The sequence below is a fragment of the Artibeus jamaicensis genome, unplaced genomic scaffold, assembly GCF_021234435.1.
Source record: "Artibeus jamaicensis isolate MK-2021 breed Jamaican fruit bat unplaced genomic scaffold, CSHL_Jam_final contig_867, whole genome shotgun sequence".
Taxonomy (NCBI): domain Eukaryota; kingdom Metazoa; phylum Chordata; class Mammalia; order Chiroptera; family Phyllostomidae; genus Artibeus; species Artibeus jamaicensis.
The window spans coordinates 4,461,472-4,486,876 of NW_026521995.1; the positions used below are offsets into that span (position 1 = coordinate 4,461,472).

Here is a 25,405-nt window from a genome sequence, read left to right on the forward strand (position 1 = left end):
ATATCCTCTGTAGAAAAGCACATGAAAAAGATGTCCACATCATATGTCAGTAGAGAAGACAAAATAAAACCACAATAAGATTCCACCACACACTATTAGAATGGCTACAATGAAAAAGTCTGGATATTCAAGTGCTGACAAGAATGTAGAGGAACTGGAACTCTCATACCAGCTGGTGGGAATGGAAAGGGAAGGGCCATTTTGGAAAACATTTTTGTGGTCACTTAAAATGTTATACCTACCTTATGACCTAGCCATTCCATTTCTAGGTTTACCCAACAGAAAAGATAACACATGTCCACACATAGATGTGTACAGGAATGTCCCCAGCAGCTTTATTTCCAATCAGGAAAAATTGGAAACTATACAAATACATGTTTATCAACAGGTGAGTAGGTAAATTGTGGCACATCCATACTACCCATACTGAGTAGTATTCCATCCACATCCATGGAATACTACTCAGCACTAACCAGGGATGAATTGTTACACTCAAAATAATTATGCTGAGCGACAGAAGTTAGACACAATTAAGTACACATTGTTTGATTTCATGTTTATTCAACTCAAGAAAATGTGAACTGATTTACAGTTCTCTTTACATATAATTTCAGAAATGCAAACCAACTGGGACAAACCAGTGTTTGGGCTAGGAAAGAGGACAGCGGGCCTGGGTGGCGTGGGACAGGGTGAGGGGCAGAGCAGAAATGAGGAAGGGGTAGGGCGGGGCAGGAGCGGGAGTGTGTGGGAGGAGGCACCGAGAACGAAGGCCTGGAGAGCGGCGGGGCGACAGCGAAGGGGCGGGAGCGCAGGCGCGGGGCGCAAGGGCTGGAAGGGGAGGGAGCGGGGTGGTGCCGAGGGGCGGGGACTGCGGACGTTAGAGTCATGGCGCTTCTGCTCCGCAGCCCCTGGGGTCTCCGCTTCCGAGAGGCATTTCTGCAGGCTGTTCGGAGCCGATCAGTTAGCGGTGTCCTCGGCGTCAGGGCCAAACACGGGGACGCAGGTAGGACGCTGGCCTCGTAGGCCTCGCAGGCCCCACAGCCCCCCCGCAGGCCTCGCCGCCGCCTCCCGTTTTTCAGTTCTTCCAGTTTCTGTGGCCGGGACTTGAGTGCCCGAATGCCGGTCTGAACCCGGCTCGGGCACTGGGTTGCAAACTTGGAGGGACAGAAGGGGAGTCATTGAGAATTGGAGGAGAGCTATAGATCCTCTCCCGGAACGTGCACACTTTTTTTTTCCTTTTGCATAAAATTCTGGGCTCAGGAGGCCTGACGCTTATCCTGGGACTTTAGCTGGAGACCCGCAGTAGGGGAGCAACAACCGGACACCCGCGGGCTCTCCCCGGGAGGCCCTTCATCTTTTTCGTCTTTTACACTGTCCCGCTCCCGCACCCTTCGGGGAGTCGCTTCTCGAAGCAGGCAGTTCAGATCTGGAGCTCCTGTGGACTGGCTTCCTGCCCCGCTCTACTGCTGTGATGTTTCAGGACCCAGGGAAACACAGGCTAACCCTTTAAACTGATCCTTGCTTGTCAGTCGCAGAGACCGACAACGGGAAAGTGTGTACGTTTTCTGCAAAATGCCCCTGGCATCTCTGGTGGATTGGGTCACCTTTACATTTCATTCTTTAGTATGTAATCCCCTGTATTTCAGATCTATTTCAGGGTAATTTAGTGGCCCGTGTGGGTTGGCTTCCAGACCATCTCTGAATCCAGTTCTGTTCTGTGTTCTTTGAAGACATTTTAAAGATACCTAATGCTGCTGAAAATGTACCCAGTCACTTGGAACTTTTTATTCCTGGAAGTTTTCAAAATGTAGTGTTAAATAGAAGCACCAGCATTATGGAGTGATAGCTGATCCAACATGACTTCTGGTCATGGCCTTCAGAACCCCTTGGTGTCTCTAATCAGCCAATCCGGTGATATTTGTTGCCTGTCTACTGTGTGCCAAGCACTACTTTGCTAAGAACGTCGCAATTGTTAGCTGAAGTTCTCTTTCCCCTTTTATAGGGTAGTGGTTTCAGCAGAAACGTGTCCTTTACAAACATACTTGTTGCTCTGAAACAGCCTAGTGAATTGTCCTTGAATCTGAAGTTTTTCAGCAATATTAAATTTTGGCCAGACACCAGTACATAACTAGAGTGGTGTAACTTATCAGATACCTCCTCCTGGATGTAGATCCTAAGGAAGTAATTCAAAGGAACAAAGCTTATGTGCAAAGATGTTTTTAAGAGCACTACGTTTAAGAACCAGAGCCTGACTATTGTCCAATGTCCATCAGTTAAGGAATGCTTGCAGAAACCATGAAAGTTCAATTCAACAAACTATTAGTCATTCATTAAAAATGATTAAAAGGTAATTAAAGGCTTTGGTGTGGACAGTGTTACTTAATGGCTGTGTTTTGGGCACATCTTGAACTTGGTAAGTTTAAACCTGTTTTTTTTCTCTTCTATAAAATAAGGATAATGACAATAGTCTTGTACAGAATAAATGGAAAAAATAATTTAAAGTACTTTATCACAATGGTTGGCACTTAGTAAGCACACAATAAATGTTAGTTACACTTTACACTTCACATGTAAAGAAATGGAAAAGATGAAAATGGAGTCCACATTTAACCCATGTGGTGTGGACTTCAGAAGTTGGAGAAAAAAATTAGAAGATGTTGAAAGTGACAGAGGACTGTTCTCCAGCAGTGAGACTTGTGATATACAAGGACAAGACCCCTATAATTTTGTCATCTACACAGACAAAGAGCAAATTGAAAAGGAAAGTGAGAAGTATTTGGGAAAAACAATCTGTTTCAGGAAAACATTCTTTGTAGAGATGTCTGCTTGGACTTTATCTGAGCTAAAGTTTAAAACAGTCCAGTCACTGTGGTGGGAGAGGAGGTTAATTCTACAGTTAAGAGTAGGCGGGGAATCTTTTTACACCAGTTCCTATAGGTTCTTTTATTTTCAACAAGTAGTTACTGAAATGGCTTGTGTGGGACAATTGCAGCATAGCCATTGTGGCCAGAAAGGTGAGCAAAGCCAGGAGGGGGGGTGACCATATGAGTAAGAGTGTGTTTTATAAATATGAGCAAATAAAGGCCTACCTTATGGAACACATGACCGACAAGAAATGGAGCCTGTGCAAATCACAGCATAAAGAGAGAAAGGAACCCAAATGAATCTGAGTTTATCAAAGCATAGTTCAAGGTAGAGCTGTGTAGCCATCAAATGCAATAGCGGCAGCAGCCCAGACTTGATTGTGAAGATAGCAAGAGAATGTAGAGGGAATCTGAAAGACCTGAGGTCAAAGGACCCATACAAGGTGCAGGTGATATGGATTGAGGACAGAAAACATCTGCATGCACACACACACACAGTAGCGTGAGGAGACCAACCTGAATCCTGCTCTCCAGCCACTGGTGGCCAAAAGAAAGACTTAACTCATTCCCTTGCTCTATGTTGTATGTACATGCACCTAAATTGCTGTTTGGTAAAACTGCAAAGAATTTACTGATAATGCAACTTTAGTCATTTTCTAAAGCACAGTGGATTACTCTGCTTAGGCTGCCATGACAAAATACCTTAGACTGGGTGGCTGAGAAAACAGAAATATATTTCCTCACAATTCTAGAGGCTGCAAGTCCAAGATCAGTGTTGGGCAGGGTTCACACCCTGCTCCCTTCCCGCCGCCAGGCCCGTCTCTCCTTGCAGATGGCTTTTTCTTTGTGCTTTCACTTCCTTGGCGTGTCTTCCAGGGACACCAATCAGATTGGGTTAGGGCCCATCCTCATGATGTGATTTTTAACTTAATCACCTCTTTAAAAGTCCTATCTCCAAATATGATTACATTATTAGGCACTGAGAATTAGGACTTCAACATATGAATGGGCTGGGTGGGTGTGCACAGTTCAGCTCACAATACCCAGTTTAAACATCTTCAAGTGATGCAGATCATGTATATCCTGACCTGAGAGTACCAACTGACCATTTGTCATTTGGCTATCAAGGCAGACTCTGTCTCCCCTTGACACAGTCACCTAGGCCGGCAAATTGGCAACAAAATGTTTGTAATTGGTGCTTGAATTGGTGCTTCATCAACTAGTTTTAACACTGATACCCACCCATGAAACCTTTCGCACACAATAATAGTGTAAAAGGATAGGTAAGGGTTAGAAGAGCCATGACAAATGTAGTTTCTTGTATTTAGATGAAGGAGGAATTATTTTGTTTAACCATTTAAACGTGAATTTTTAACTAAAAACCATTGCAGCAGAGGGAGAAGGTGGGTGCCTGAAAACAGGTGGTCAGAAAGCCAGGCAGAGGGAGCCGGGATGCATGCCTCAGGCTCAGAGCTAAAGCATGGGCGTCCCACAGAACGCAGCCCCTCATGAACTCCCCTCTCTACCGTCCGCTGTTATATTGTGCTGCATGTTGAAAGACACTAAGGGCAATACTTTCAGGAGACAATAGGTTTTGGTTCTTTTTCTCTAATTCTATCCCATTTCCTTCCCAAAAGGAGATAGATGGGAAGATAATGGCAGCTTTATGAACTATAAATCCCAACCTTAACACCAAAAGTTGATCCTCCTCTTAGCTAGCCATAGAAATAATGCAGAAATGTAAGATCTTTGCCAAAGCCAAGAATGACATGGCAGGACAGATATCTGAAGGGTAAGGAGAGCTTTTACCATTGTGCTCCATTGCTCCTTTTGTTGCTAGTTGCCAGTAATAGCCAGGATTCAGATTTCACAAGTTTCCCTCAAGGATGGAGTTTAGGTTCTGTGAGGAGGAATCAAGGACAGTTCATTCTAACTAGAAAAACCTGTTTTTACTTATTGATACAGGGTGCAGCCAAGGGGGGTGCTGTGAGAGCTTGGAAAAGATGGGCCCTGGGACATGAGGGGATAACTGCCCAGGTGAGGAGAGGGCCTCGCGGTTTGGGGCAGAGGGAGGACCCCTGCAGCCATGTAGGGGAGAGCCACGCGGTTTCAGCAGAGTGAGGATCCCCTCTTGGCGAGGTGGAGAGGAGAGCCATGCTGTTTTGGAAGAGTGCAGACCCCTGCAGCCAGGTGAAGAAAGCCTCACACTTTTGGTCAGAGTCCTGACCCCTGCAGCTTTGATAGAAGAGGCCCACGCAGCTTTGGGGTGCCCCCTTTGGCCGAGTGGCCTGGGAAGCAGGAGAGACTTTGACTGGAACTGGGTACAAAGGACTCTTGCCAGTGGACCATGAGAGGGTACCACAGTACTTTGGATTAACTGGAGATCCTGCCTGCACGGTGATACAGCTGACGGTGCCAGTGGCCTGAAAAAGGGACGTGTGCTCTTTTCCTGATTTATGGTACCCGGAGCTGGGACAGTGGGAGAAGGGAGCGCTGTGTGGGTGCAGGTGTATACTCTAAAGGACTTTGATATTTTAGTGGAGGCGTTAGGCCTGAATAGCATTAAATAAACATTTTGTTTTCTTTTCACAAATCTCTAGCATTGAGAGATGTCTTTCCAATTGGCAGCGGACAGAAGAGCCCAGTAGATATTAGTATTTTGTCCTTGGGAGGGGCCCCTGTTCTTTAGCAGTTTTTGGCATCCCTAGGTGGGCCAAATATTGCCCCCCATTGGACCTCTTGTTCGGTAACATTACCTTCTGAATTTTCACCTTTTGGAGTGCCCTTTGTGTGACCACTCCTGGCTTAGATCATAATCTGACACATTGACACTGGCCAGCTCTTAGCATTTTGGCCTTGATTGAGGGCTTACAAAATGTACTTATACCTGTACACCCACCAGTCTTTTAGGCTGTCTAAAGTGGAATGTCTTCCACTTCCCTTAGGGTTAAGCAAATAGTTCACACCCATTAAAACTAGCTCTGATCCTAATTACTCTTAAAACAGTAATTTGATCCTAATTACTCTTAAAACAAAGTCAACAGCAACAAAAACAACACCTGATAACCAAGCCTAAAATGATTTTTTAAATGTTTCCATCATTCTTTTGGCAGTTTATCTTGCATTGTTTTGTAAACCTCCTTTATTGTTATCTTGAACAGTTACCCAAAGCTTATATGGTCAGTAAATTTTTCTCTGTTTAACTGGTTTCCATATTTGGTGTACTTTAGGTCAAGCATAGCTCCGCAGCTCTCCCCACTTCTCTCCTAAATCATCAATTTATCCTTTCCACTGGATCAGTCCCATCAACACATTAGGGTACTATGATTTCTGACATGTTAAAAAATGCTTTTGACCTCACTTTCCTTCCTAGCCACCCCCAGAACTCCTCAAGAGACTGATGCAGAGGTACTCCTGTCTCTCCCTCCTCCTTTTCTCTTTTTAAATTTATTCCGATCAGATTCACCCCCACTGTACCTAAACTGCTCTTTTTTAGGTCTGTCAGTCATCTCTTGATTTTTCAACACAGTAGATTATTCCATTTTCTTTAAAATACTTAGCTCCAGGACGGCATATTCTCTTGGTTTCCTTCCTGTTTCTCTCTGCGGCTCCCCGTAGCATCAGCCTGTATGTTTAGAGTGCCTCAAAGTCAAGCTCTTTGGCCTCTGTTTGTCTATACTCACCGAGTTGGGGATTGTCCAGTTTCATGGTTTTAAATACATCTTAATTCTGAGGAGTCCCAAATTTACATCTCTCCTGGGGCCTCTCCCTGAACTCTAAGTCCGTATTTCCAACTGCCTACCCATCCTCTCTATTTGCATATCTAATTGACATTCTTAAACTTACATACGACACCAAATTTCCAAACCTACTCCTGTCCTCTTTCCCATTGTCCAGTACCTGACCAGAGCCTTGGAATGGTGACCGTTGACCCTTTTCCTTCTCTCATGCTCCACAGCTGATCCATCAGCACACCCTCTGGCTCTGCCCCCAGGACGTGTCTAGTGTGTGACTGCTTCTAAGCGCCTCTGCTGCATCCACCCTGCCCCCATTTCTTCCATCTCTTCCATCTCTCAGCCAGATTATTTGTTTCTTTCATGTTTTCCTGGCTTTAGCCTTTGCCCAGCTTCATGTATTCATGTGTGTACATACCCTCACTTTCTAATCACCTTTGTGATTTTTTTAAAAAATCACCTAAAGATCTATATTCTTTACTTATTTAGTTAATTTTACTTCTACTCCCTAAGGCAGTGATTCTTTGTGTGTTTTCTTTACTCCTGTATTCATAACATTTAGAATATTATCTGGCACACAGTAGGTGCTCTGTAAATATTTGTTGACTGACTGAACAAAAAAATGAATATTTATTAAATGCCAAAGCACTGTAATATATAATAGTGATACATTGAACAAAGACAATTATTTCAGACTTCCAGCTTCTAGACTAATGAGACATCCAGACAAACTACCCTGCAGTCATTGTGATTAAATGGCCTATCAAGGAAATACTGCAGGGCGTATACTGCAGGCAATACTGCAGAGGAAGATCTGGCAGCTCAGATCTGAGGAAGGGGGATGGTGGTCAGGGAAGGTCTCTTGGAGAATATAACATGTAGACTGAGAACAGAGGTTGGAGACCTCCAGGTTCTGGTCCAGAATATAGGGATCTTGGAAGTCTTCACTCCATCTTAACAAGTAAAAAGCTGAGCAAAACAGGACATGTTCTGGGGAACTCAGAGGTTTGCAGTTCAGAAGGACTGGGGCATAGTGGAAGGGAGGAGTTGAAAGTGGTAACCAGAGTCAAATCACACAGGTCTTTGCAAGTCACATTGAGGAGTTTGGAATTTTACTCGAGTGTATCATGTTGTATTGAATAGTTTGGGGCAGTGAGAAAAAGGAATTGATCAGGATCTGCAAGGACTTGCGGAAGAGGAGACTTTTGTAATAATCTATGCGGGAGGTAATGGTGGCCTGACGCAGGGTGGTAGCAGAGAAATGAGAATGAACAGATCTGAGTCATTTAGGAAGTAGAACCAACAGGACTTGGTGCAAGGAAAATGGAAGAATCATGGGCAATGGCCTGGCTCTCTGGTTTGAAACATGGGATGGATGAGCCCATCCATCCCATGTGAGGAGAAACATGTGAGGAAAGGAGCAGATTTGGGTTCAGGTGGGGCAGGCACAAGAAGGCCTTTTGTGCATGTAGTTTGAGATGGGACATCCTAGTGGAGATATCGAGGTGTCGATTGTAAGGATGGGCAAATGTAGGTTCAAAGTTGTTCACATGGAAAAAGACATGCAGGCTATGATTATTACAGTAGCTTTATTAACTCAAAAAATCGTCATTCACAACTGACTTTGCCAAAAAGTGGTCAAAGTAAGCCTACTTTTGCCCACCCCTGTATATTGATCTACAATTCAGAGAGATATAGCATGGAAAGAAAAGTAGATTTGGGAGTCTCATCATATAGATGGTACTTGAAGCTACCAAATGGATAAAACCCCAAGGAGCACATGTGGAGTGATGGTAGAAGAAAGCCTGGGACAGATAGATTCCTCTGAAGCACACCACGATTCCAGGGTGGCTAGAGGAAGGGAAATTGAAGAGACTGATAGGGAGTAACTGGATGCTGCAGAGAATTTGGTGTCGTGGAAGCCAAGGGAACAAAATATACCCCCGAAAAGAGAATATCGAGTGTTAATACTGCCGAGAAGTAAATAAGGATGAAAGGATGAACTGTCCCTAGGTTTTTTACTAAGAAGTCCTCAGTGAGCCCTCTGAGAACAGATTCAGTGCATTGCAGGGGTGGAGGGTGGGGGTGAGGTTGTGTCCTCAGTGTGTCACACCCTGTGACACACTGTGTCTGTGTTGCTGATGCTAACTTCGCTTACTTGGATAAGGTGGTGATTTCTACATTTTTCCATTGTGAAGGAATATTTTCTTCCTTGTAATTAATAATCTTTGACATCATATTTTGAAAATGTTTGAATATTCCATTCTTCAACAGCTTTCACCCAAATGGTTTAGAATCCCCTGATGGTTCTTGATTGAATCAGTTATTATTTTATTGATTGCAAAAATGCTGATTTAAAAAATTTTTATCATTCCTTCTCTATTTATTACTTGGCATTCTGCCTGATAACTCTGAAAGCTACTGAGCAGTAAAAATTGTCACATAAATACATTTTGCTTTGCTCACCAAGAGATGAGTTCCTGAAAAATTGCGTGTAATTGAGCTATATTTCCATAGTAAAATAAATTCCTGTAGCTTTATAAAAACCATTTAAGAAAGGGCAACGTTCAGTATATATGACAGGCAAAAACCCTTTAATAAAATGTAAACAACTATAAGGGATCAACAGTATGTAATACCAAAATAACATACTGTACATTATTATGACCTGATGAGGAAAATATATGTATTTTCTTGCTGAAAGAGTGTTTAGGAATCTTTTGTAACCAAAATGAATTTCCAATATGAGGTTCTGACATGTTTGATTCTTGATAGTGAGATCACAGGTGTTTGACATTCCGTCTTCAATGCAATGGCCAGGTTACTCACCCTTCGGACCTCTGCTTTCTCACTGAGGTGGACAAATTACAAGATCCCATCAAATTATTAATGTTGGATGATTAAAACATTTATTATATATATTGGCTTCCTGTCCCCCTTTGGCTAAGAGAGTAGAGTGGACCCTTGAACAACAAGGGGCTTGGGGTGCAGTTGAAAATCTGCATATAACTACTAGTTGGCCCTCTGCACATGCAGATTCACAGCTTCGAATACATTGTCTGGTGCTAGTTATTTTGTTTACATTCATTGGAATAGAAGTAGTAAGATAGAGGCCAGAGAAAGTAGGAGAAAGGAAACAAATTGTGAATAAAAACTATGAAGCATTAGAATAGGTTCTGGTGGGTCTCGGTTTCCCTTTCAGGAGTATATGCTATAGGGGTCTCTTCTTTTTTTCCCCCGCACAAGAAGGGTTTTTAATAAAGACTTTCCTTGACAAACAAAATCAGAGATATCTTTATAAACCCGCAAGGGAGAGGAGTTTAATAACCCACTAGCTCAACCTTCTTTTCTTTCCAATCACTCAACTACTCCCAGCTGTATCCTGACAGGAACTAGTGCTTTGAACATAGTAATGGAAGAAGGATCAATTTCTCCCCTTAGGTACCTGAGGAGAATTTATTCTGCATTGTTTCATATTTCAGCTGCCTCTTTAGCTTCTGTGCCCCACGGGGACTAGGAAACTGGCTCTCTGCTTATTACTCATTTCTTATTAAACTAATGACTCAATTAAAGCATTTTATACTGGAGCTTTCTGGTTTCTGTGACGAATGAAGGAGTGGGAGAGAGGGGAGGGAATGACTTATTCTGCTGGGTAACGGTGTACTTTAGGAGAAAGGCTGAGGATCAAAAGGTCATTGTGCCTTTTTGTTTTAATTTTAAAAATCTTATTTAACAGGGTCCATTACAAAACATGAGCCATCTCACGCCAAGAGTGAGTGGCGAAAGAAGCTGACTCCAGAGCAATTCTATGTCACCAGAGAAAAAGGAACTGAACCGGTAAGCTAAACTGACTTACAGTCTTCTGACTAGAGGCATAGAGAGTGGGATTGGGCTAGATCTAGTTACAAAGCCTAACTGATCATCCTCCTCTCAGACCACTGACATCCACCCAGCTGTAGAAACCAGAAACCTTCCCCTGGACATGCCACTCTCTGCCCTCCATCAGCTCACCATCTATTGTGCCTCCTAAAAGTTACCTCCCAATCACTCCTCACCACGGCTCCTGCTGCCATGCTGGTCCAGGTTCCCACCATCTCTCTGATTGCACTGCAGTGGCCTCCAGTCTTCTACTCACGGCCACTCGTGCTCCTCATCTGGCCGCTCTCCACACGGCCTCCGAAGAGTTCTTTCCAAAACGCAGATCCGACCACATCACTCCCCTGCTTAAAATCTTTCAGTGGCTTTCCACTGCTTTCAAGGCAAAGAGAAAAGTGTTTAAATAGCTAATAAGGCCCTAACAGCCCTGGCCTCTACCTCCCACCTCCATTCTCAAATCCTGCCATTTTACCTCCTAATCTCTGAACTTTGGCCACACTGTCCTTTCATCTCTCAAACACCGGGGCTCCCTTCTCCCCTAGGGCCCTTGTACCCTGTGCTCTCCTTTCCCATCACCGTCTCTCCACCCCCGCTAATTCAGTCAAACCTATATTTCAGCTCTCAGCCCAAACCTCACTTCCTCAGGGAAGCCTTTCCTCGTCTCCAGAGTGGGTTTGCGTTACGGGTCCTTTTCCTTCATTGCACTTGCCATTACTGGTACATCCCTAGCACATAACATGGCATCTGGTACTCAGAAAATAAATTACCTGAATGTTAAAGACTAAGAGGCGGAAACATTATTTAGACTACATTGAAGAATCTCACCGTATTCACTTCCTGAGAGAACAGTCCTAAGTAGTTCCTCATTATAATGTCACTTTTACAGCACTGCATTTCTTAACAAGTGGCCTGTCTTAGACCCTAATTGGCCACTGGAATATAGCTATTGAACTTGGCTATTAGATGCTTTAATTTGTGAAGCAGACCCCACAGAGTGGACTACAGCACAGTGGTTTTGCAAAGTTGTAGAGTATTTATAAGTTTACTTTAGCAGTTTCTACACAGTTCAAGTAGCTGTCCATGCGCATGTGGCCTTATAATCATGGCCTTGCCCTCTACTTCTGTGCTGAAGTCATAAGACAGGCCAGCAAATTCTAATAGATTTTTGTGAAAGACTGGTATTTGCAGACTTCCTGTGGGTGGAATTTTAATAAAGCCTTTACCGGGACAGAGACTATATTTGCTGTTATTGCATGTGGCATAAGGGAGCCATACGTGATACTCGGTACATTTGTGTGCATTCCCAGACTATTCTAGGCCAGACCTGTTCTCAGGCAAAGCTTGGTGTATGTACAGGGCCTGGAGATGAGCTGCCTGACGTTTAGAAGAAAACTGTGGGATTCTCAAACAGATGGTGCGTTATACTCTCTGCTTTTGGCCATTTTACAAAATGAGCCTCATCTGTTTTAACTAGTGCTATAAATCCCTTTCACTTGATCCATTTCCACATTTAACTTTTTAAAATATTGCAGAACTATAAGCCTTTGCTATCTTCATAAGGCCAAGGAAAAAGAAGTAAAACATCTAAGCTTTTTGATAGGTGACTCCAAATTAAGATTGAGTTCCATGTGTTTTTATTGGGCAGCAGTGATGTGCTGGCCCTCCGCCAGGCATGATGAAGGGGTTTATATCCTGGTTGAGCAGTAACTGAAAGTCAGATATCGGGAGAAGGCAGGCTTTACGCTGGCCATCCTCTGTCTGCTCCTCAGATCTGCCTGCCTCTTGCTTTACCCCACTTGCAGCTCTTGGAAGAGTAGTCATCTCCCTTACCCTCTGATTACTGATTGACTTTGACCATTGGGAGATGCCAGAGAGATCAGATGGCAGGATAGAGAATTGGGGTCCAGGGTCCTGTCTAGAGCTCTGTCCTTCCAGTGCAGATTGAAGCTGTAGCAGGCAGCCCTCACCTACAGTTGCAGTGTCACGGGTTCTGGTAACTGCCCCTTCCTTTGGCCAAGAGGCCTAGCAGCGGACTTGTGTTCTGTGGTCACTGGTCCAGGGGTGCTTCACCCTCCCTTGTTGGTTTCCACTGGCCCTGTCCACACTTTTTTTTTCTTGGAGAGAGGGAAGGGAGGGAGAGAGAGAGAGAAACATCAGTGTGTGGTTGCCTCTTATGTGCCCCCTACTGGGGACCTGGCTTGCAACTCAGGCATGTGCCCTGGCTGGGAATCAAACTAGAAACCCTTTGGTTATCAGGCCAGTACTCAATCCACTGAGCCATACTAGCCAGGGCTTCCCACCTTTGTAAATGGTTCTGTATTAAATTATCTGCAAATTATCCCTTTTCAGGGTGTCATCTGTTTCTAGCGGGTTTGTTGTATTAACAAGATCACAGAAGGGAGAATTCCCATTGGTCCAGACTGTCTTAGTCATTTCCGACTGCTGTAACAGAATACTATAGACTGCAGGGCGTAGACAGCAAACATTTATTCTCACTGTTCTGCAGGCTAGAAAGTCCAAGGCGCCAGCAATTTCATGACTGCAGAGAGCTTTATTCCTGGTTTGCAGATGGCTACCTTCTTTCTGTGTCCTCATGTACTGGAGGAAGAGAACAGCTTCTCTCTCATGACTCTTCTTATAAGGGTGCCAGTCCCATTCATCAAGGCCTTACCCTCATGACCTTGTCACCTTCCAAAGGTCCCACCTCTAAGTACCATCACACGGTACTCAGGCTTCAACAAACCCTCAGTCCGTAGCAGACATTGAAAACCCCGCGGGTATCTTCAGTGTCATTCCGTCTCTCACCTGTTCTCCTCCCCATACACTCGTTTCAGTTCTGTCTTCTAAATAATTCTTTAACTCTCCCTCTTCTTTTTGTTACCAGTGCTCTTGCTACAGCTCAATCCAGGCCTGTATTAGTGGCTTTTTGGTGGTTCTTTGCCTCCAGTGTTTTCTTGCCCCTGCTCTAGCCCATTCTTCACATGGATGCCGTGTGCACACCCAGTTTAAGTTTCCACTGGACACATACCAGGTTTTCAAGTAAACACTAGTGTGAACAATTGAGGTGGAAGCTGGGTTTAGCCCTAAATAAGAGCTAGGATATATAAAGTTGTGGAGGGAAGAAGGAGACATCAGGAAATCAGGCAAAGAGGTAGCTCACAGATGTCATTTCATCAAATATGTCAGTTAGCACTTCCTTTTCATTTCAATATTTTAAAGTTGTAATACCAGTTCCTTATTACTTTCTCTGTCCAGCTGCCCCCTACAATGACAAAATTATATTTTCAATCTTATCAGGCTGTCTGGATCCTGTGACTGGGCTTTTCTAGATTAACTTCAGAACTGGGAGCCTTTGGGCATATGTATGTCATCAGCCCAGGTGGGAGGGATGTGAAACTGCCTTCTCCTGATAGATGCTCATTCCCAATGTTGGGAACGAGCATTCCAGGGGACAGGCCAAAAAATGACCCGCTCACTACTGTTCAGATCTCTCCAGCTAAGTTTAAGTTCTTTAAAGAGGGAAACATCCAAGGTGCCCGGATTGTAGGCTCAGGAGGTTATTGACATTGTCCATTATTTAGCTCACTGGAAATGTGCCGTTAATACCACCACAGGGGACTCGAATGTTTGACCTGTGAATTTGTTGAGTTGGGAAATCTAGAGTGGCTGGAAGAGTCCAGCATATTTCCTGATCAGCTCTGTGACTCGGTGAGCCATTCTGTACTTCTGCTTCTCTTCCATCCCATAAAATGGGACAGTGGGTCGTAGTTGGCTAGTGCAAGGGTTTCTTTTTCTTTAATTTTCTTTGACACAAAAAAAGAATTGGACAAAAATGGTCTTTTTTTTTAGCCAGTGACATACAATTTGCAAAATAACATTTAAAAAAATTGACTCAGCTTACTCATTGCCTCAAGTTTCCTTGTGTTCCTCTCAGAAGACCTTTACACCTGCAGACTCCGGAGCCCCAATTAATGTAGTCATTCCATCTATGCCGTCACTTAGGCACTGGGAGAATCTACCTCATTATTTAACATTTATTAAGTATGCAGTGTCCTCAACACTGTGTGAAGCATAGTAAAGGCACAACCCTGATCTCACTGAGCTCTACTTCGTATATATTCATATTCCATCTTTAATTGGAGATTTCAAAGTGTTTTTGACAGGGGACTAGATTGCCGTTGCATTGACTCTGTTGAAGTGGAGAGAAATCTTACACAATCCAGGGGACTGTTCTCTCCCCTTTTCATAGACTTTGGTGCTTCTGGATGAAAGGTGCTATGTAAATATAGGACATTATTAATGTCGTAATTTGGATATTTGGCACAATAAAGGATGGGCTATAAATAAGTCTGCAGGCTGCTTCATTGGGTGTGTGGTAATTTTCTCTCTGGTGATATTTGCACTTTGTCAAATTAGTACGAAAGTTCCTCTGTATGGATATTCCACCTTGGATTCAAATCTCCTGTTATCATCTCCTGTTAGAGTTATGAGAAACCTGAACATGATGCATCTAATTGACTTTCAGCCTTTCAGTGGGATCTACCTGAATAACAGGGAATCGGGAATGTATCACTGCGTGTGCTGTGACAGCCCACTCTTCAGGTGAGATAAAGGATAGAGAAATTCTGAAGGAGAACAGACCTCAGGTTTGCCTCATTTGATGCCTTGGATAAAAACATACCCATATTGTTTTTAATTGCCCTTCTCATCTGACATGGTTGCTATAAGGAGAGCTATTTATGTAAGATGCTTGCTTGTTTTAATTATTTCTAATATTTACAGTTAGCAAGACTTCTTAGCCTATATTCTTTCTTTTTGTGTCCCCAAGAAAAAGCAAAATAATAAAACTTGGTGGGTACCTTAAAGAAAAGCTATTAGAATTTTTTCCCTGGGAAAGTATTTAAAGAAATCTGAACCATAATAGTATTTGCTTGGCCATGTGATTAAAACTGTATCTCTCTCAGGGAAAATGGATTTATAATTCAATTTAGGAAATGTAGAATTTTATGAGGACAGATTCCCAGAATGCTCGACGGAAGTGAATACTATGCCCTCTTCTATGTAGCTGAAAGTAAATTTAATTGTCCCTTGATTTCAAAGCCTCTTTTAAGTCAATCAGGATCTGAAATCTCTCAACAAAGGCCTTTTTGTTTAGACATGCGGGGAAACAGTCTAAAAAAAAGTAGATTCAGTGGAGAAGAAAGGAAAACATCTTTGAAGTCTTGTTTTTCAGAACTTCAAAGATGTTGTTTTTTTCTTTCGCATCAACCCTAAATTGGTTTAGAATAAAATAGAAATCAAGGCAGTTCTGGGAGTCTTCCATGAGGCAGTGCTTCATTATGTCCTTCGGGCTTTGGGCAGACTGGGCTTTCCTGCGAATGTGGACTGAGTTTGGAAAGCCAGATCCCGCCTTCAAGGTTGAGGAACAATTAGAACTGATTTTTCTTCATGCTCATGGAAGGGCAGGCCTTTGCCCAGATTCATTCATTCTGTCAGTGGCCAGTGAGGAGACATCTAAGATGACAGTCAGCCAAGAGTGGCCTGGGGACAACTAAGAGACAAAGGTTAATTTTGACACAGTAAAATGTGGGATGCATGTTTTTGAGACAGTTGTGCCATGACTTTTGGTTCTATTAAAGAGAAGTAGGATCTAGAGATGGCCAACCTGCTTTAAGCCAGAGGACCATGTTGTAACAATATCAAGGACTGCCTTATTACAGTATGGTAACCAGGCAGATGTTCTGTTTCTGTCTTTGGACTGTGAAGACAAACGATTAGAAGCCATCCTTGTAAGAGCATTCTCCTACATTTTATTTTTTGGGTTTTTTTCCTTCAAAGGTGTTCCAGTTTATGCAATAGTAAAGTTGAGACCTTCTTCCTACCCAGGCACAGGATAGGAAGGCACAGATTCACAGAACGTGGGAGCAAGGAGGACCCCAGAGGCCAGGGCAGAGGACTCTGGTAGAACTCTCTGCGATGATGGAATGTTCTCTGTCTGCTCTGTGCACTGGAGACCACTAATCTCATGTGGCTATACAGCACTTTGAATGTGGCTAATGCCACTGAAAAACTGAATATTTTATCTTATTTAATTTTAATTAATTTAACTTATAAGGCTATGTGTGGCCCGGCTACTGTTGTAGCACAGTGGTAGTCCAAATGAAGGAAGTTGACTGAGCAGCCCCAGGTCCCTAAGGTGGTGAAGCAGCCAGACCAACAGGAGAGCTAGCTGATTCTCCAAAGCCTGTGCACCAAGTGGCCAGTTTACTGAACTGCCAGTTCACCAACCTTATTTGTTTCTTTTCAGTCACTTAGTTTTAGTTGAATAGTTTTCATTTTCTTTTTTAAAGAATTTTTGAGTTTCTGTTCTATTTTGCTGCTGGTGGTGCAGTGAAGACTAAGAGAAATAAGAATATATTCGTGAGAATCATTTAGGTCCCAGAATATTCTCTTTTTGAAGATATTTGTTATAGTGTAACAGTGGTTAAGGCTGCCTAGAAGTACACCCTTGCTCCATGGCCCTGTGGTCTTTGGCAAATTTCTTAATCTTTCCGTGCCTCAGTTGGGTCACCTGTGAAATGAGCATGACAGTAGTACTGAATTTATAAGGTCATTGACAGGACTAACCTAGTTACGAGTTAACACAATATAAGAACGTCAGAGAAATGCTTGGCAGAGGCCACGCACTCAATACTAGCAGTGTTACCAATGATAATCTTTCTCGGAGCTAAATATATGAATGTATCTTCGATAATGAGGATTTCTTGAGAATATATTCTAATTAATGAAAACTTATACATGAAGGCTATATTACTGAGCATACTTGTCATTCAAGAGGCTAGTCTTGGGAATATATTTTTGTTTTGCCTCTCATTTCCTCCCTCACTGTGTCCCCAGTTTCCAGGCTTAATTATAGGGGGCAGGGATAGAGAAAAATAAACGTTTCTTCAAACGCTTCTATGAAGTCAAAAGGAGGTGAAAAGCCAGTCAACCAAAACTACATCGCTGAAGAGTCGAGTGGATGTGGGACCACTGCCTCTTGGCGGATGGGCTCACAGCTGCCCACAGAGTTGGCTTCACGTGGAACCGCTGTGGTGTGTGTTCAGGGAGAGCTCCTGACTCTCCAAATCAGAGACCTTTAAGTCAGGGTTTCCAGGGTCTAGGACGCTCAGGATGTTATTGATTCCCTGAGGGCTCCAGACTGTCACTTTGTGACTTTGCCCCCTTCTTCCTCTCTCCACCTTCCTTCTCCCTCCCTTCAGATACCGATTCTGGAAGTGTTTATGAAAATCTGGGTCATGTATTTCCTGGTCATAAATCTTAGAAAAAAACAAAGAGTCTGATATTAGTTCCCTTTTTGTGTAACATCTAATGTCCTACATGTTACTGGTAACTAACATTGTTTAAGACCCTTTTTTGAGCTGCGATTCCTTCAATGAACAGAAATTCTTCTAAGATACTAGGGTTGCAAGTTATCACCAGGGGCCATCAGTTAGGGGGGCTGTAGAATTTCCAGAAATAAATCATAAACCAAGAGTATATGAGAATAGATGATCCAGAATGGTTGTAGTTTTTCAAGGATGGGCCTTATAATCCGTTAATCATTTCAATATGTATGTTAACATTTCTAATTGGCCTTAATATTTAGGTTCCCAGTCTTGAATGATGTATGATGGCCTTCTCATATTACTTGGCAAAATCTCCAGTTTCTGTTAATTGCATCAATAAAGGTTTATTGTTTCCCATAAAATGTTTTAAATGACTTTTTATAAATCTTAGATTCATTCATTAAGAAATTTTATTATATTCATAATTCTCCATTGAAACTCCTTTAATGATCTAGTTTATACACAATGCTGAGGGTGGACAGGATATGATTAGATGACACTTAGATGTTTGTTCCTGGGCCAAAGTGGCACAGATGAATGTTTCCGAACCCTTGGAAAATGATTGCAAAAAAATCCCACCTGAATATGCAGACACGTAATTGGATCCACAGCTATTCATATTTCATGGATATCTGTTTTTAATAATAATGATATTAAAAATAATAGCTACTTATTTATGTACCAAGTGTCTGACACTATGCTATACAGAAAGTATCTCAATTAATCCTCTCAGCAACCCTGTGAGTCAATGATGCCATTACTAATCTATTTATTAGGACGCTGAAGATTTAAAGTTAAATAACTTTCCAAGGTCACATAGAAGTAATGGGCAGAGCCTGGATTCACACCCAAGTCTTTCAGAAGTCAAAGCCTTTACTCCTCAAAGTCCTACCTGTGGTTCTCAAACCTGGTCTGAGTATCCTGAGAGTTCTGGGACCTTGAAGGGCATCTGTGAGGTCCTCTCTTTTTTAACTACATATTTGCAAGGCCCCCTCTCCTTCCGTGGGAACTACACTGCAGCAAAGTGAACGCAGAAGCACATATGAAGACTCAGTGGTCCTTACTTCAGTAGACGTTAAAGGGATTTGCAACCCTGTAAAACAGTGTGACTCTTCTCACTGTGTGCTTCATTTTGGAAAATATAACCATCTGTCAAAGGGTCATTAATTTTTTGTCTTTTTTATTTTTCTTAAAAATGTTATTTATATTATATAATGAATTTATTGTTTTTTTAAATAAGTGACTCAGAAGAAATATTAAAAATAGTATGTATATATTTTTACATTCTCAGTTTTAATTTATAATTTGTAAAATACTGATATACACAACTCATGTAAACACAAACTCTCAGCAATCCTCAATACTTCTTTAGTGTTAAAGGATCCGGAAACCAAAATGTTGGGAGAATCACTGCATTGCATTAGATGTTTCTACTAAGGTTTGTGCTCTAAACTGAGCTTCTTTCCCTGTTCATGATTATTTGCCAGGTTTTTTTCGCTACACTCAGCTTTTTTTGCAAGGTTTGTAGTTCATTTCTTCTCATTTTTCCTTAGAGCCATCTCACTGCCATTTAAAATGGAAAAATCTTATTTCCTAGTGCCATTTAAGAGAACCTTCTTTTAAAGCACTTAGTGGGTCTTTGGTGGGCAGATTGCTTGTTGCCCTCCTCCTCCTCTGGCCCTCCCAGCCTTCAGCGTCACTGGTCCCTGTGAGCCTTCCCCGGGAAGCTTCACTGCAGTGATCCACTCAGAGTGACCAGGCATTTTCATTTATAATAATAATAACTGTAGTGAACATTCATTTATAAGCATTTACCTTGTGCTCCACAGAGTAGCACTTCAAATTCTCAAAGCATATTCATAAGGTAGGTATTATCCCCATTTTACAGATGAGAAAACTGAGGCTTAGTTAGAGAGGTGAAGCAGCTCGCCCAATTTCACATTGCTAAGAACTGGCAGGGGCAGCTCTTGGATTCCTGCAGGCAGTCAGGCATCTTTGTTTAGATAAAGCCAAGTTTTTGTTGCTGAAAGTGGCTGTTTCATCAGATCTCACACTTCTCTGACACTTCATGCTCATGATGCCCTCCTTCAACCGCTGTTATTTTATTGTAATGGCCCCCCTTTTTCTACATTTAGGACACATGGATCCAATCTGTGTTTCTTAATATGCAATACAGTTCATAAAACTTCTAGTGTTTTTAAGTCCTCATTGAACTTTGAGAGGGAAGCCTTTAGGAACAAAGGAACAAGAAATCCTTTCATTGCAATGGGACGATGTTTTTTAATAGTGAAGGTGCAGTAGGCAAAATTTCTGTAGCATTGATTGTCACATAGCTGGCCCTGGGATGTGGCAGAGGAGGGAGGGAATCAGATCTGCTCGGTAGAAAAATTGGTTGGGACTTAACTGCTATTTCTGTGTTAATAACGGTCTTAGCAGCTGTGGCTTTGGGAATGTCTTCCTTAGTTCTGAGAAGAAGTACTGCTCTGGCACCGGATGGCCCTCGTTTTCTGAGGCCCATGGAACATCCGGCTCTGATGAAAGTAACACAGGAATCCTGAGACGTGCGGACACCTCGTTAGGATCAGTTCGCACAGAGGTTGTCTGCAAGCAAGTGAGTTTCTTTGTTTTATCTGTTTGGTTTTCCCTGATGCTCCCCCAAGTGCCACAAAGAGCCCTCTTGTCCTTATCACATCTAGTTGTCACTGAAACCCATTGGGTTTCTACTCATGCTGCTTCGATCTCTCCCCCATCATTCTGGGTGGGTTAGAGAAAGAACCTTCCTGAGCCACTGAGTAGCCTCGCCTGCTTCTAGCCTTCCAGAGCTGGAGGCTGAGTGAGAATATGAAAGAAAGAGTTGGCCCTTCACATCCTTTTTTATTTATTGGGGTGACATTGGTTCACAAAATCATACACGTTTCAATTGTATGACTCAATGAAACATCATCTGCACACTGTATCATAACCCATCGCCCAAAGCAAAGTCTCTTTCCATCCCCATTTATCCCCCCTTTGCCCACTTTCACCTCTTCTACCCTCATTTCCCTCTGGCTATCACCACGCTATTCTCTGTAGTTTTTAAATACATATTTGTTTCAGGTGCACAGCATAGTGGTTAGACAATTCTGTAGCTTATGAAGTGATCTCCCTGATAATTGTAATACCCACCTGTACTTTACATTCCTGTGACTGTTTTGTAACTTTTTAATCCCTTCACCTTTAAAAAAATTTATTGTTGAAACTATTACAGATGCTTTCCATTCCCGTCCCTTTGCCCACTTCCACCCAGCCCCTAACCCCCCCTTCGTGTAGCCTTTACACTATTGTCTTTGTCCATGGGCTAAGCATATGTATTCTTTAGCTAATAATCTCTTTACCTTCTTATATCCGGTTCCTTCCATCCACACCCCTCTGACATTTGTCAGTCTATTCCATGTACCCATGTCTTCATTTCTATTTTGTTGTCAGTTTCTTTGTTTTTTAAATTAGATTCCACATATAAATGAGATCATATAGTATTTATCTTTCTCTGACTGGCTTGTTTCACTTAGCATAATAATCTCCAGGTCCATCCATGCTGCCAGAAAAAACAAGATTTTTTCTTTTTTATGGTCAAGTAATATTCCATTGTGTAAATGTTCCACACATTTTTATATGCTCATTTACTGATGAGCACTTAGGCTGTTTCCAGATCTTGACAATTATAAATAACACTGCAGTAAACATAGGGATGCATATATGAGGTCTGTCCAGAAGGTATCCAGCCATAAAATATGAAAAATAGAGACATTTATTGAAGAAGATACAAGAATCATTGTACACAGGACAATCGTGCCTCAGTCCCCTTTAAAGTAGGCACCTTTGGACTTCGTACAGTTCTCCCAATCACTGTCAGCTGCACCTGAATCTCATTGATGGTCTGAAATCTCTTCCCTTCCAAAGATGATTTAAGTTTTGGGGAAAGCAAGAAGTCACAGGGCAGTGAATCTGGGCTGTATGGGGCCTGAGACACCTGGGTGATTTGATGGTTTCGCAAAAAGACTGTGCATGAGACATGATGCATGAGTGGGTACATTGTCGTGAAGAAGCTGCCAATCACCAGTTGCCCATGTCTGTGGCCTTCTAAATCACATGAATAGTTTCTGCGGAGGAATGTTCAAGCTTAACGTAAAATGTGATGCAGATTCGTTGCTCTACTCACTTATTTTGCATGCTAGAACCACACAGTACACATGCTCATTCCGTGTCGTTTACTGCCCCCACTGACTAATACAATGAAGCTGTCACTGTTCACTCATGAACGTTTCAGTCCACTCACCTTGGATGCCAGATTACAGCAGTGTGTGCAAACTATTCTTGTTATATTAACAATGGCTGGATTTTTTCCGGACGGACCATTTTTTTTTTTTAATTAGTGTTCAGGGTTTCTTCGGATATATTACCAGAAGTGGGATTGCTAGGTCGAAAAGCAGTTTCATCTTTACTTTTTTAAGGTATCTCCATACTGCTTTCCACAGTGGCTGTACCAGTCTGCACTCCCACCAACAGTGCACAAGGGTTCCCTTTCCTCCACATCCTCACCAACGCTTGTTTGTGACTTTATTGATGATAGCCATTCTGGCAGGTGTGAAGTGATATCTCATGGCCCTTCACATTCTTTTGAACAGGGACAGGCAGCAAAGGCCTAGTGTGGTTGGCATCTCTTCATCTTCCTCCCCAGTCCGCAGTGTGTCAGTGACAATCTGAGTGACACTGCAGGTGACAGCAGCATACTGTTCCCTCTGTGAGCTAGGTAGAAGAGAGCGCTTAAATCTGGACAACAGATTTATGTTGATATCCTGTGTGTTCAAACGTTCTGGTTTTGCAAAACACCAAGGCAAGCAGATAAACACGTAATCTTATCTTCAATTAAAAATAATACACTGGCTACAGCAACATTATTGAGTAATTACCCAGGAACTGTGAAAATGCTTTCTATGCATTATATCAGTTCATCGTCATGCAATTCCATTAAATAGCTACAATTATTATTATCCCTATTTTATGGATGAGTTAACCAAGGCCTAAGCTCAATAACATGCTCACATTCTTGCTGATAAAACAGAGAGCTATTTACTACTGCTGAGTTCTACGTTCTTTCATTTCTTAAACAAATTCCATAGACTTTTTCCCCACGTCAATATCAAACACTGGGTGGCCACATGGGGTTTGTCTGTCTACTTTTACAATGTAAAGAGCTTTTCCTCATTGGAGAAATGACAGAGGCCTCTCTTCTTTGCAGTGTGAAGCTCACCTTGGCCATGTGTTTCCTGATGGACCTGGGCCCACTGGTCAGAGGTTCTGCATCAACAGTGTGGCGCTGAAATTCAAACCAGGGAAACCCTGACTCCCTCTGAGAGTCCCGTTCCCTTGCCACTCCTTGGTTTTCACCCTCAATTTTCAAAATTCACCTGACTGACTTGTTCATTTAATCCCAAACTGGACTAAATTTGCTGCTGGCACAAAGCAAGTCACAGCTTCTCTAATAATGTATTCATCTGGAATGAACTTGACCCTGACTCTGGCTCTGACTGTGGAATCTCACAATGTGGCAGAGGGACAGCCATTTCCAGCCAATTGGCTCCTGTAGGCTCTGCCTGGGACCTGAGGGCATGACTCTTTGGGGAATATCAGGAGGCTGATAAGCAAAAAAATGTCTACAAAACTACCCTGAAGTTTCCATTGCAGTTAAGTCCTCATGGGCTTATATAGATGCAAAAGAAGAAGGGAAATAGGGGATTGATCAGCAGTCCAGCAATGAAAGAAGCGCCGAGGGGTAGGATTGTGGAAGAGCTCTGCTTTGGGAGGCACATGTGGTGGGGGATGGGATGCATGACTCTTTCTCAAAATTTAGAACGTCTGGAACATTCTAGGTCCAACCTTGTGGCCCCCAAATAAGTTCCGGTGGGAGTGTGTTAGGTTGTAGCAACAGTGAGTAAAAATGCCTACAAAGTTAGACTTCAAAGTGTTCAAATAAAATGTTTACTAAAATTTATGTTTGCTTTTTATCTAAGTCTGTGAATTTGTTCTTTTATAAAAAAAGACTAAATCAAATGCCAAAAAATAAATAGATCACATGGTTGGTTGTAGGCATTTGTTTATTGCTAATACCAATGGCAACTGAAGTGTTCTATAAACTGAGACTCTTGAATAATTTGCTATTGAAAGTGTTTGAATAATTTTATTTGGGATTTATGGGCAGAAAGAAAACTTAATTATTCCATTTTTCTCTTGATTCACTTGTAATACATGATTTACTTCTTCTTTTAGTGACTGCCTTGGAAATCACAACGTGCATTCTTAACTTTTTATGGCCATATGAAAATTATTACTTTCCTATTTACTTCTCCAAGAATTCTAATGTTAGAACACTTTAAATTCCAGTACCACCTTCCTATGTTTCATGTTACCATTGTCATGTGTTTAATTTTGCACACACACGTAACCCCACACACTGTCACTGTGTGTGCCAACATCATGTGCAGTTACCTGAACATTTGCAACTTTCTGTTGCTCTTCATTTCTTCCTGAAATTCCATGTTTTCCTGTGCGATTATTTTTCTTCTGCCTGAAGGACTCCTTTTACTGTTTCTTTTAGTTCATGATTCTTAGTGGTAAATCTCAGTTTTCGTTGTTGAGAAATGTATTTATTCTCCTTTAATTTTTAAAGCTTTATTAAGGAAAAATTTATATACAAAAAAATACACATATTTAGTAAATTTTTGCGGGTTTGGTCTCCTTTCATTTTTGAGGAGTTGTTTTCCTTGGATATTGAATTCCAATCTGGAGAAATTTTATTTTGGTATTTTAAAGTTTTGGGTGTTTTAAAGTTCCATTGTCTTGTGGCTTCTGTTGTTCCTTCTGAGAAATCATTGGTGTTATTGTTGATCCATTGGAAGTAATGTGTTTCCCTCCCTCCCCAGCTGTTCTTTATTTCTGTTTTTATTTGGTTTTCAGCAGTTTGTGATGTACCTTGGTGTGGTTATCTTTGTATTTCTTGCACGTAAGACTCATAGACTCTGTGAATCTTAGGTTGATATTTTCATTAGTTATGGAAAATTCTGTTATTATCTCTTCTCTATTGCTTTTTCCCTACTCTCCTTTCCTTCTGCAGCTTGACACAAATTTTAGACCATTTATTATTGCATTCCGTATATCTCTTAGGCTTTTTTTCTGTATTTTCTTATTCTTTCACATTTTTGTACTTCAGTTTGGAAATTTTCTGTCAATGTGCTCTCTAATTTACCAGTTTCTTCCTTTTGCATGTCTAGTCTGCTCTTAGACACATCCTTTGAGTTCTTAATTTTAATTGTTGTATTTCTTTTAGTCCTAAAAATAACCATTTGATTCTCTTTTGTAGATTCCAGTTCTCTGCTGAAGTTTACCATAGGTGTATTTTTCCTTCACATTTTTTTTCCTTAAACATATTAAGCATAGTTTGAAAAGGCTTTGCCAACTAAACTTTGCTGTCTGGATCAACTATGGGTATATTTTGTCATTTGATTTT

At 41.9% G+C, this 25,405-nt stretch overlaps 1 protein-coding gene across 2 annotated transcripts; it reads left to right on the forward strand.

Moving 5' to 3' along the window:
* The first annotated feature begins 853 nt into the window (after positions 1 to 853).
* MSRB2 (methionine sulfoxide reductase B2) lies at positions 854 to 23,893 on the forward strand. Of its 2 annotated transcripts, none has more exons than XM_037165503.2 (5): positions 854 to 1,003; positions 10,335 to 10,435; positions 15,000 to 15,076; positions 20,299 to 20,473; positions 23,141 to 23,893. In XM_037165503.2, the coding sequence occupies exons 1-5, from the start codon at positions 886 to 888 to the stop codon at positions 23,243 to 23,245; spliced, it is 576 nt and encodes a 191-aa protein (XP_037021398.1). In that variant the 5' UTR covers positions 854 to 885; the 3' UTR covers positions 23,246 to 23,893. The 2 variants fall into 2 exon arrangements, with proteins under 2 accessions (XP_037021398.1, XP_037021399.1); XM_037165504.2 differs by having other exon boundaries at positions 20,326 to 20,473.
* Positions 23,894 to 25,405: the final 1,512 nt, after the last annotated feature.

Bases quoted from the DNA above. Each gene is read 5' to 3' on its own strand.
- MSRB2 (XM_037165503.2), top strand. From the start codon at position 886: ATGGCGCTTCTGCTCCGCAGCCCCTGGGGTCTCCGCTTCCGAGAGGCA. The intron at 1,004-10,334 runs GTAGGACGCTGG...CTTATTTAACAG, and splicing joins GGCCAAACACGGGGACGCAG to GGTCCATTACAAAACATGAG. The intron at 15,077-20,298 runs GTGAGATAAAGG...CGGTCTTAGCAG, and splicing joins TGTGACAGCCCACTCTTCAG to CTGTGGCTTTGGGAATGTCT.